The 13,235-nt window shown below is 38.4% G+C and overlaps 1 protein-coding gene across 1 annotated transcript in view; it reads right to left on the bottom strand.

Moving 5' to 3' along the window:
• myom2a (myomesin 2a) overlaps positions 1-12,869 on the bottom strand; it is a 41,515-nt gene extending 28,646 nt beyond the window's left edge. Inside the window, exons 1-7 of the mRNA XM_078273811.1 lie at positions 12,803-12,869; positions 6,318-6,410; positions 5,176-5,314; positions 3,410-3,564; positions 2,778-2,870; positions 173-261; positions 27-65 (exon numbers count right to left, since the gene is read on the bottom strand). Of these exons, the coding sequence (XP_078129937.1) occupies positions 27-65; positions 173-261; positions 2,778-2,870; positions 3,410-3,564; positions 5,176-5,314; positions 6,318-6,410; positions 12,803-12,837 (643 nt within the window). The 5' untranslated portion in view covers positions 12,838-12,869. The remainder of the gene's footprint in view (positions 1-26; positions 66-172; positions 262-2,777; positions 2,871-3,409; positions 3,565-5,175; positions 5,315-6,317; positions 6,411-12,802) is intronic.
• Positions 12,870-13,235: the final 366 nt, after the last annotated feature.

Raw genomic sequence — 13,235 nt, forward strand, 5'->3', positions numbered from 1 at the left:
CCTCTGCCCCCTCTCTCCCCCCTCACCTAAACCAAGCTGGCAGGGCTCCCCGGATCCTGCTGCTCCTGTGAAGGGAAAGGAAATTATGATTACAGAGAGGAACATGAGCTAAATAATGGTACAATATGATAACGATAATAATGACAGAGACAGGGTAAGAAAATGAACTCACTCTTTACAGTAACTGTAGCCTTGCTGGTAGTCGTGCCATGAATGTTGGTGGCCACAGCGCTGTACTCGGCAGTATCACTCACAGCACACCTACAAGACCAGACAGCAAGGAAGGATGTCATAACGTGATTTAAACAACTGTATAAATGCTTATCCATAGCTTTGCCATATTCAATAAATAGTCTATATTTATATGTTCAGTATTACAATACAATGATTTGAATGTTGTCTTTATGTGCATTCAATAAACTTACTGATGTGGTTTACATCATATTTTTGTAAACTTCAAATAGCATTTTCTTACTTGAGATATTTAATTTTCAATTCAAATTAATATATCAGATGTTAATAGAAACTCTAGTCTGGCAAAGGCCAATTTTTCCAAACTGACATGAATAATGTTTACATTTGATGGAACGATCAAGCCAATGCAAAATATATACATGATGATGTTGGACAGAATATAATAATTTCTTGGACTTAAATGCTACGTAAGGGGAAATAGAAGGGGATAACATTGAAATATAGGTTACACTTTATTTTACAGGTCCCATAAGTTTCTGTAATTTCTGTAATATAACTGTAAATTCATCTGAAGGTTCCTTGAAAAAACTTTGTTATTTGATACTAATTATGTAGTAAAATGGACACACTGTTCAATTTGTTGTAATTAGTTAATTCCAATGAACTTGTAGTGTTAATTAGATTTTAGTTGTTCCTTCCTCCAAATCAGCCCATCTTATTAACATCGACAGAGACCGTAAATACATCATTTGTAAAGTTTGCATCTTTACTAAAGGGAGCACCGTCTTTTACTGCCATGTCTGTCATATATTATAATTACACATTGTTTCCTGTGAATCATAATGTAGATTAAAGAATTTTGTTTAGTCCTGTACCCTCTCAGGCTACATATAGACCCAAGAGTCACAACACTAATCAGAGGTAAGACAGGCAGTAATGTGTCCTGAGAGGTGAAACCAAAGGGGGAAAAAAGCTCTAACCTATGATGTCACTGTAAAAATTGGAGGGTGAAAATACGATTTTGATGATTTAGAACATGTCCCTCCCATCCACAAAGAAAGAATATTTTGCCATAATAATGGGTGGCATATCCATATTTTACTTGACAGACAAAAAGGGTTTAAGCAAGAGAGGCAACAACAGGCCCGTCTTAAAGTTTTGTCAAACATTAGTACAAGGGCAGCTGTAAACTCTCCAAGTCAATGCTTTCCTACGGCACATGAGACCATGTACCATGACCATCTTTTAAAAAATGACCTCACATGTTGGGAGAGTGCTGAAAAGAAGGTGTACCGTGGCAGGAGTCTGCTGGGCGGGTGAGAATAGAAGGAAGAAATGTGACCTCCACCCTGAACTGGACTATTTTAAAAGATGATCCATTTTCTCAGCTGTGGGGACATAAGAGACTGTGCTCTGCTTCTAATAGAGCTTTTCACTGAATGAGAAAACCCTTCATTTTTACAAAGTCAGGGACATAAGGTCTCCTCGCTGACAATGTATTGACTGACGACCGGAGATATTCAATGCCTCAGAGAGAGAGAGAAAGAGAGAGAAAGAGAGAGAGAGAGAGAGAGAGAGAGAGAGAGAGAGAGAGAGAGCGCGCAGTGGGAGGAATTCATGGCTCGAATGACGCAAAGGTCAGCACTTATACATGAACAGCTGAGGAGTCTTGAAGATGACATACAGGCCAGCAGGCCGGGCCGTTCCGCTCAATCTAACAGTCCTCCCTCTCGAGCCACCCGTCTTTTAAGTTGTGACACTGAAAGTCTAGGTAAAGCACTAAAGATTCAAAAAGGAGACAATTATATCTTGCAATAGTTAACTCTAAGCCCCTTCTGCTGCTTTGCTTTCCATCACCACAGGTTGTTTTACAATTTACAAATTTAAAGGATCCATACATTTTGTGTGCTGTAAAACTGCACAAGACAAGGTTGTGTGTTGATGCACTTGTATCTCCAAATGGCATCAAGAGGTACAGACAGTGTAGGAATGAGTCTCTTCCTGTGTTAATATGATTTATTGCAAGTGTATGACACTATCATATTTCTTGCAGTGTGTGGTAGGCAGTAAAAATGGGTGCTTTTTTACAGTAAAACTTGGGAAAGTCCAGTTTTTAGTGCAGCTGGCCTTTTTAATTGAAGTTGCACTTTGTTAGATCTGCACTACAATTTCACAATTATTTAGCCTTTTGAAACTTTTTTCTTTTATGCTATTTATTCTTCATATCTGTGTCTTTTATTTTAACTTTTTTTAATTCAACTGTATACTTTTCTATTGTGCTTACCTGTGTCTTTTTAACAGTTTTTAAAATGTAACTTTATTCTTCTTTTTTTAAACTTGATTGTGTAAAGCACCTTTAAAGCAAGTTTTAAAAAGTTGCATAAAAACACTTAATCAAGAAAGGTGATTATGAGTGTGGGTTATAATACTGACTGTACTGGGATGGGTGATTATAGGGTGATGGGTTGTTTGGTGCAAAATATAAAAAACATTTGGCAGGTACATCCTTGCCTCTTCAAATCAAAGTGTGTTTTTTGAAGAAAATTCAGAGTATTCTCTGCAGAGTTGTGTTTGTGCCGTACCTGCTAATGATCAAACTGTGGACTCCATACTTGTTTTCAATCTTGTACTTTCCTGGAGCGGTCAGTGGGTCGACCGGCACTCCGCCTTTATACCTGCAAACAGCCAGCAGTCAGTGAGTGCTGTTCACACCTACACGCTCTCACGTTTGGTAAAATAAGCATGTGCGTGGGGATACATGACTCACTGATTGTCCATCTGACAAGTGATGGCTATACTGGGAGGGTATGCTGAACATTAAAGATTAAAGGGATTAAGGAATGCCTTTTTCGGGGGAGATCAAAGCATCCATGCTGTATTTCATCCCAGCATAATATAAAACAACTAAACTAGATACAAGTCTACCACAATTAGGTATAAACCTGATAAAGAAAACACAAGAACAATCATTAACAGTAAAACATACGGTAACTAATTAAGTTAATTTGGAACAGTGTTTGGTGTGTTTTGTAGCTCGTCTTCTATATGTAAATTGTTCCGTTATTTGAATAATTGATAAAAGTAACATCAGCTCTTATAAACTAAGTGTTACCACTTCATGTAACACACACATACTTTAAATGTGCCTTTGCTTATTCTGACATAAATGAAGTCAAATCTAAGAACCACTGCCGTGAGATGTGAATATTCTGACCATTTGACAATGGGCCTTGGGTTGCCCTGCACAGTGCAGAACAGTTTGACGGGAGTCTTCTCCCACACGGTGTGGGGCCGCAGGGCAACCAGGAAGTCCGGCAACTTTGGGATGTCCTCCAACACATCCGTCTTCTTGTACATCATGTTCCTAACCTGAAGAGAGTGCGTGTATATAGCACAGTGAAGAAGACATCATTATAATAACCCTTCTATGCTAACATGTTGTCATCATCAACATTTCCCTGCTGACATCACCATCATCAACAGATCTGGAATCTGCCCGGACCAGAAGGATTAAAGAGGTGAGGTTAGCAGGCAGAAGTTAGTCCTGCAGTCAACAACAACTTTTAACTTCAGCATCATCCGTCTGCATTCTTACAGCAAGATGAGGCAGGGCAAAACACATTCATTTATATAAGCACCATCCATACAGAGTGGGGATATCCCAGTACTCCATAATGTTTTTAATTAATATACTGTTAATACAGAATATAAATATATGATAAAAAATGGACATATATAATGCTATATGATATATTAGAGTTCATGGCAGCTGATCAGTTAATTATATTTCCACTACATACCAATAATGAGCTTAATCAACTCAATAAACGGGACGTTACATGCTTGATCAGCATTGCTATGTATAGACTATGCAAAAAAATATGGATTGCAGCTTTTAACAGAATAAAGGAAACACAAACATGCAGTAAAAACAAATAGAGATACAAATTATATAATTTAAAAGGCAATTGGAAAACAAAAACGTTATAGGCCTGCTTTTGAAGGTGGTCAAGGTGTGGGTGCATCTCAGATCCACTGGCAGTTTGTTCTACAAACACAGGAAATAACTAACTATAAGGGGTGGGGGAAAGAATCGATTCTTAGATGCAACGCAATTCTCTCTTGAAAGAGTATGTCTCGATGCAGAAAAAAAAATCCTCAGAAATTAAAAACCCAATTCTCGAAATTGTGATTGCCTGTAACAAGTATGGGCTGTACGTTACTTGCGGCTGAACCAGCGCTATTGAAAGAGACACTCTCTTAACATTGGGCTGAACAAATTTGCCGGTGACATCTAACGGACGCAAACATGTGCGTCATGTTTACGTTCTAAGCTAGGCTACTTCTTGGTGAGAATGGGTTAAGGTTAATTATGGATCATTACAAATACGCTACGTAGTAGCTAGTCACACAGTGAGAAAAAACAAATCATGTATAGATATCAACATTTTTGATGCGTCAAGATGCAATCGCATTGCAGCCCTCTGAATCGAATCGTGAGGTGCTTAGGAGTTTCCCACCCTTTTATTCACATATTAAAAACAGCAAGCAACCATTTCACGATGACCTGAGAGGTCCGTATCCTTCAGTACAAGCATGTCAAAGATCTACGTCTCCTGCTATAAAGCTGCAGAATCTAGGGATTCATCATACTGTAACTCAATTTCTATTCTACGACACATTAAGAGGCGGTGCGTGATGAGTTCTATTTACTGAAAATTCTAGCAGCAACAGGTTGAAAGAGAGAAAAGAGCTTTAGACTTATGTTGGTATGAATTAGCAGCCAATACAGTTAACTCAATATTGTGCCTATGGAACTGGAGACCATTATGACATATCCAATCATAATCTGGTCAGTGCAATGTTTCAACAAGACAAGGTGGTCTGTAAAACATAACTGTACAGTTGAGTGTCATACGCATATGGGTGATATGAAATTTACGAGATTTGATGTGTGTCATTTCACTCCAAGCTGCTTACCTCTCTCTGAATAGCAATACTGTCCACTTGGGCCTTGGTGGTCATCCTCATCCTGTGGAGCTCCTCCTGAATAACAGTCAGTCCTTTCCCAACTTTCGTGCTCACCCGCTGGTACTCCTCAGTCCCCTCATCAGCAGTCCTACAGTAACAACACACAACTTAAACTGATCCACTACTAATCTAGGAACCAGCTATATACATATATTTAATAATTTCAGTGTGACTACAGAAGATGTCAATCACGAGTTAGATTGGTTACACTTTACTTGAAGGTATCTACATAAGAGTGACATGACACTGTCATGAAAGGGTCGTAAACATTATAAACAAGTCATAAACGTTTATGACATAACACTTCTTTTAGTAAGTGTCATTTGGTTTTTGTCATGACAAGTTATGGTTAGGGTTCATGTGTCATGACAGTGACATGCAAGTAAAGTTTTACCATTCGATTTTTCATTTTATTTTATACAGACATCATAGAAAATAACTTCTGAAACATTGAAACTTTTTACTTATTATTTGTGTGCTTTTCATGGGCACTAAAATAATTCATTTCGATCCCTTTGACCTAATCATGGCAGTTTTGATCTCACAATTAAAAATAAAGTAGTAAGTAAACTGGAAATTGGAAGAATACAGTTCACCTGCAAATTAGATTCAACCTCTTGGGATTTATAAATACTAGTATGGAGAGCAAGTGGTACCCAGCATGCTGTTCTACAGTGTAAGAGTTAATAGAGTTGCCCTCTCAATACACTACACAGTGTGTACATAACTAACTACTAACGAATGTGTCCTGTGGATCTCAAGAACTTGCGCGATACACACGCCAAGTGTGAAGCTGATCAGGTGAACTGTTGTCGATTCGAAAAAATTGAAAGACAGACAAACAGAGAGACAGAGTCTCCTCCCTCAGGAGGCTTTGGCTTTTGCCAGGCCGCCGTTGTAAATAAGAATGTTCTTAATGACTTGCCTGGTTAAATAAAGGTTAAATAAAAAAGTAAGAATCACTGAAAAATGTGCTAGTAACACTGAGGAAATGTGCTGTCTTGACTGGAGTCAGCTAGTAGAGACTGTAGTTCAGTATAACCTTACATCTAAAATAGCCTGACATATGACAGCAGCCAATGGGAACTCACCTCTGCCGGAACGCAGGTATTGTATAAGCTGGTTCTGCCATAGCCACTGTGGCCTGGGCCTGCACTTGGCTCACCGATTTAGAGCTTGATGTCCTGTCGGGAAGATGTCCATCGTTATAAAACAGGCATTGAAAGAATATTACACCATAATGGACTTTTGGGTTTTAGTTTTGCAGAAGCAGGTTGCTGCGCTGAAATGTCCCAAGCTCCACCTGAGGTTTTTCTTAAGTTTTAGTAATTAGTAAAAATTGGTGCCAAATTTTCACAAATGAAGGTCTCCTTCTCTGTAATATGTTTTGTCTTTAATATAGATGAACAGAATATGTTGCCAATCCATCTTAAACTTTTACACTATTCCTCCTCCTGTACCCATTGTTGGTGACCCATTTATCTCCTTTGCATTGCCAATATAATGCAATCTGGACTATCTATACAGTATCTTGATGAATCCATTCTTATTATATCAACATATTTGATTTACAAAGATGAAACACAAATACATCTTGGCCATCTTAAACAAATAGCAACGTTTGCTCAGAATAGCAACCACAAAGTAATATTTGCTTCGCTGCCACGTCCTCATTCACTGTACACTTTCAAATCTATTGTGAAAAGATTGATAGTGATTAGTGTCTGATACACATGAAGTGAATTTGACCAATGAACATTGGGGACATGGACAAAGACTCTTTTTAAAGGATAAATTAAGTTGGTGAAATTGACAGAAAATTGACATATTCTGTATAAAAACTAACACTTAGCCCTCCATGTTTTTCTTTTCAAATGTCTCTCATGGGAAACTTCATGATAAACCTGGTCAGAAACCTGATATCAGTACCTACAGCCCTGACCACTGGCCTCAGATGTAGGTCAGGTTCAGGGGAGTGGCATGCAGCCTCTGACATAAGGCAGGGGCTGAACTTGGCTTGAAGTGGACGTTTGAGGCACTCTTATGTTCTGCCTTCATCACTAGTGACAACAAAGCTAGCGCAGCCTTCAACTTAAGTATCAAGTTATGCATGTTAATGTTGTATAGCAGAGCTGGACTAAGAGCCAGGTAGGGAACAATGCTTTCAAAAAGTGTTCTACAGCAATCTAGTAAAATACAGACATGTCTTATGACCTGAGTAATAAAACCAGCCAAAAGCTGAAGAGCATCATTAGCAGTAGCATTATCTGTAGCCCTGTCACGTGATGTAGTTCCAGAGCTTCTGGACCCCACAGGGAAAAGACTCACTGGTGATTTTTTGAGATGTGCCAGAGTTCTTCCGTGTTTTCACTTGTTTGGTTTTTGCAGGTCTGCATCTTCAAGCTATGCACCTTTGACATTGGATATGCAATATTTTCAGGTACCTTCCTAGTGCTTTAGATTGAACATGTGTCATCTTTTATCTCAAACTAAATCAACGTTCGGCAGAGGAACAAAAAGCATCACACAGAGGGATAAATATGAATTCCCAATGAATACTACTAAGTTATGTAACATTAGGTCCAAGTAACATGTTCAAAACTGGATCAGCCTCTCATTCTTTACTGTGTTTTTGTTATGGTCTCTGTGCTTTTACTGTGTTCTTTTTTTTGTTATCTTTCATTGTACAGCGCTTAGGTAATCTGTCGTTTTTAAATGTGCTTTATAAAAAAAAGTTCACAAACTCGGTCACTATGCAGTCTCACTCTCTCTAAAAAATCTTGTAACATTGGTGCCTTAAGTTTGAGTCATGAAATAATGTATGGTCAATGTATGGTCTATGACCTGTTTTTGCATCCAGAAACACAAAAACATAACACCACAAAGTCTGCTTTTACAACATTTGAGATTTACAGTCAATAAAAGCTGCCACCTTGGTAGCCAAATAGTTAAAGTGCATGCCACATAACATGCCAGTTCAATTCCAGCTGGGAGTCTTTGTTTCGCATCATATTTCCTCTCTCTGTCAACTGTCCCATAAAAAATGTAATCTTTGAAAACTAAAAATAAAGCTGCCACGAAGGACAAATACTTCTCATATGAATCCAAATATAACTCTGTCTCCCACTTAATAATGTGTATTGCCACTTTTGTCTTCATAAAAGCTCAGTTTTTATTGTGTAAGTTATGGGTTCTTTAAATTGAAATGTTTGCCAGCAGTCAGAATTGACGAGGATGCGCTCCGTCTCTATCTGACATCTGAGGGCAAATGGATGGCCACCTAGGAAGCAGACGCATATGCAGCAGGAATATGAAGACCGCCTGTCAGCTGCGGCTCTAGGCATATCTGTTGCTCTACCTGACGAAGCAGTCAAAAGTAGCAGGTGAATTCAACCTTCATACCTTACTGCCGTTTGCTGCTTGGCACACACACATTTAGTGTGGTCATAAGCGTAATCAGTTTTAACTTGGCTCACACGCTTCTTCTTATACCAAGGTGTGACTTTGGAAGGCATGACTGGAACACTTCAAGGAGACATGGCCACGAGCACCAGGGGGAGGGGGAGACCAAACATGTGTTAGCCATGAAAGCAAACAAGGGACAAGTCTGTCCCTTTAACATTATTTTTACTGCAGCCATTATGAAGTCTCTGTGATTCATTTGTTTTTTGCTACATGTGCTGTCATCTTTTAAATGTACACCTCAGTAGTACAATCTCTCTTTGCTTTTCTCAAGATTAATTTATGTAGTCATATTATACATGATAAATTACCAGTGCTAAAACAAAGAAATTCAGAGAATACATAAATATCATAAGAACATCTTTATCTCAGAGGCACACATGTCAAAGTCCAATATTTAAGAGGAATCAGGACAGTTCCAACATACACCAGAGATCAGCACTTCAAATGTTTCACCTTACAATCTCACACAGCTCAGCTATGAATAGCTTGCAGCAGTCTGCCTATTCCATGATTGGAGAAATGAAGAAATGGAGTAATTACCAGCAGTGCACAGCCCCCTCTCTATTTAATTAAAACCACCATGCAGAAAATTAGATTAATAGCTCTACAGGCTTTTTTAAATGGAACAAGACTAACAAACTAGACCAGCTGTCAAATACAAACGTTTGGCTAATTATGTTTCCATTCTGGATAATCAATTCTTTCAACATAGGCACATTTTACCTGAGTTTTTTTAAGCTTATATAACTTGGGACAAGAGGGTCAGCAACCTCTTAATGCCCTGGTATGTAAGGAAGTACTGCTCAGGGAGATTACAACAGACTGCTGCTGCTTCCCCACACAGGAGACAGATTAACTACAACCATTCATTATAGCAACACATTTCATTCATTCCACACTCGATAACTTCTCCTACTACTCTGAACTTGGCAAAAGTTATTTCTCCTAATTAGCCTAATGAGCAAATATCAGGAAAAGTGACTTACCCAGAGAGATTAAAACAGCGCAAAGCGGTGGAAGACCAGCCTGATGCCGCTTGGGAAGCACTTGCTGATGGTAACAAAAATATTACCCTCTCACCCAGGGAATGCTGTTCCCCTTCCACCCCATGTATGGACGCACTTAAGACTATATATAGCATTTACCCCCAAATTTTGTTCTCATTCTGCACTTTGGAGATGAAGAGTGTGCATCCGTACCGGCAATTTTATTGAATTATTTAGAGGTATGTTTCCCCTCCTGCATTTATTAAATTTAAAGTTTTTTTTACAGAGACGTTTAGTGAAAGGTTAAAAGAAGATTTTAAATGTCTGTAAAATGCTTACGCGGGCTGAATTTCTAAAATGATATGCTGTTTCCACACAACAAAAACTCATTTTGGAAGTCCTTAAATCAATGTTTGAATGGCACACTGCCAGTTCTCTCATTGGTGGCATGAAGACTGATTTCCTTTTCTAACAAGATTAATAAAGAGGCCCCTCACCTTTAGATTTCACAAATATGCATATAGCCAAGAACAACAAAGACATTTTTGACACAATTTGCTGGCAAATCCCAACACTGAAAGCCTTATGAGACCTTTTTAGGTTTCTCGAGACAGCCTGTCCTCCTTGGCTCAACACTTGTGGGCAGCAGTCAGGCTATTTTTAACAGCCAGTCCTTTGATACAGTGATACACCCGATTCTTACTGTACAAGAACCCTCGCAGCTATTTTCATTCACACAAGTCCATTTAAAAATAAAATGACTGAAGACACAGAGAAAGAAACTCATGAGGCGATTTGGTGAAACTCAGATGTGGGAAAAAAACAAAAAAACAGTGTGAATTCAAAAGACGTAGCAGGCTTTGGGTTTATTGACCATTTGATCTACAGTTGTTGCCATGTGGCTTCACTGAAAAGGTCGCCTCCCCTTCTCTGTTTAGAGGAGACGGGCCTACAGCTTTGCTGACATTTTAAGGATATTTATTAAAAAACATGAACTCATTACACCTTTAAAACATGTATTACATTATAAACATGTCTACCCCAAAGCACCAAAGTGCAGGATTTAAAAATGTCACGTTGTCTACCACTCCTAGTGGTAGTATCATTAGACACTGTGGCAGACATCTGTGCACATCAACATACTGACACCACATGTAAAGACTGGTAAAGTGGCTAAGGCTAAATCTACCCTACTACATTTTCATTTTTAGCTCCAGCAGCCAAACTAATCAGCGTCCATATTAACAAGTATAGACTGGGCATGTGCATGCTGGTGTTAACAGGAAGCAGATTGTCAGATGTTACTCTGTGGTCAGTGTTGGGGAGTAACGGAATACATGTACCGGCGTTACGTATTCAGAATACAAATTATGAGTAACTGTATTCCGTTACAGTTACAATTGAAATAGTTGATATTTAGAATACAGTTACATTGTTGAAATCAATGGATTACATGACGATACTTCTGTTTCACGAGTTTATTCACTCTGAATAAATTAAGGCAACTCCATGCATTTCCCAGAAGCCCCAATATAAAAACGAAAAAATGAGCTATTTGCGTGATCACTGATAGAGGTAGAGATGGAGCCGGAACAACAGAGCCAGGGCAGGAATGTGTTTCTATCTTGGAAATTCAAACAGCATTTCACATTAAAAAAAGAACGGGGAAAACAAAATATAACTGTGCACTGCAGTGCAACCTCTGCTTACCAGCAATCGACCTCCTTTCAGCGTCCAGATTACTCCACCTCCAACCTGAAGAAGCATCTTAAAGTAAGTTTTTTTTTTTTAATTAGCCAAGGGTAGTCGTCTGCTGTAGTTTTACTCGTCACCTTGCTATTTCATAGTTGACGTGCGACTTTACATTCTCCTACGTGCTGATTTACTAGCTCCAGAGCCGTTGAAAGACTGACTGGCCCCGTTTGACATGCTAGCTAACGTTAGCTAAAATTAGCTCGTGGTAGCTTAGACTGCGATTAGATTTTTGTAGTATGCAGTTCAGGACTACAAATACAACAATCTATCTAAAAATCTGCTTGTTCAGGTACACATTCAGCCAGTTGGACCAGAAGAACACACCAGAATAGGCCTGTTTAGTAAGCTGTATGTGATGGCCGCATTCCTACTTATAAAAAACAATTCAATGTGGAAGTAATCCAAGTATTCAGAATACGTTACTCAGATTGAGTAACGTAACGGAATACGTTACAAATTAAATTTTTGGGCATGTATTCTGTATTCTGTAACGGAATGCATTTTGAAAGTATCCTTCCCAACACTGTCTGTGGTTGAAAATCATTAATGTATAAATTGAAAATACAGAAAAAAACTTTTGAGAAAGAACAACAATGGTAAAAAGTAGGACATGGGATTTATTTGCTTGGGCCAGCGACAAGGCCAAACTGTTACTGAAAGGTATATAAACTACCTAACCGATAAGACTGATTTCATCGTTTCCAAAAGGTCTCTGTTTGTGTCCGTCCAGACTAAAACGCAACCCCGGAGTTTTCAAACCAAAATGGGGGCTCCATTTTGGGGCCTCTTCTGTGTAATACCCACATGCTTCCACTGGCTCAGATTATGGAAAACAACAAAATAAGTTACCGTAGTTATGCAGACGACACACAAATTTACATAACCATATCACCAGGGGACTATGGTCCAATGCAAACACTCAGTAAGGGCATTGAATAATTCAACGATTGGATATGACTAAACTTTCTTAAATTAAATGAAGACAAAACTGAGGTATTTGTTTTTGGAGCCAAAGAGGAACAATGCTAAACATAACTAAACATGGAGGAAGCAGCGTTCAGTTAGTTAGTTTTTAAACCAAAACGTGGTAGTGTAGCCGTAGCCTGAAGGAGGACACAGGAGGTCCAATTTAGCCAGTGTAAACATACATTTTACTTATTATTTTCACTTGACCAGAGGAGATGCAGTTTGGGAAGGTTTAGGTGGAGTTATGAGAAACTAAAATTTAAAGAAAGGAAAAGTAAAAGTTTAAAAATAAAAAGAGGTGAAACAAGAAACTGCCTGCAAAATCAATTATGCAACTTAAAACAATTGTAGACATGAGGAAGAGAAACCCATGCTAGATCAGTGACTGTTGGACTGGCACTTACTGCGAGGTCCTGATGAACTGTGTCCAGAGGATCATCTACCTCCCACCTCTATACAAGATGCCACTCCTTCAAAGAAAAAACAAACTTACTTTACAATCGATTCTTCTACACATGCAATATAAAACAAGACCTATGTTTAATACCTGTTTAATACATTCATCTTACTGTAAACATGCTATATATATATATATATATATATATATATATATATATATATATATATATATCTATATATATATATCTGGTGCAGGATACTCTACATAAACCAGGGGTGTCAAACTCAATTTCACTAAAGGCCACACTGGAAAAAAAGAATCACATCAAGGGCCAGACATGTATGTAGTAATGAGTTTACTGAAATGCTTTTAGACATGCTTTTATTTAGGAGAAAAGTCAAATATCTTTGACTGTATTACTGCCGGTCTTATAAAGT

Source organism: Sander vitreus, chromosome 2 (genome assembly GCF_031162955.1).
Source record: "Sander vitreus isolate 19-12246 chromosome 2, sanVit1, whole genome shotgun sequence".
NCBI lineage: Eukaryota > Metazoa > Chordata > Actinopteri > Perciformes > Percidae > Sander > Sander vitreus.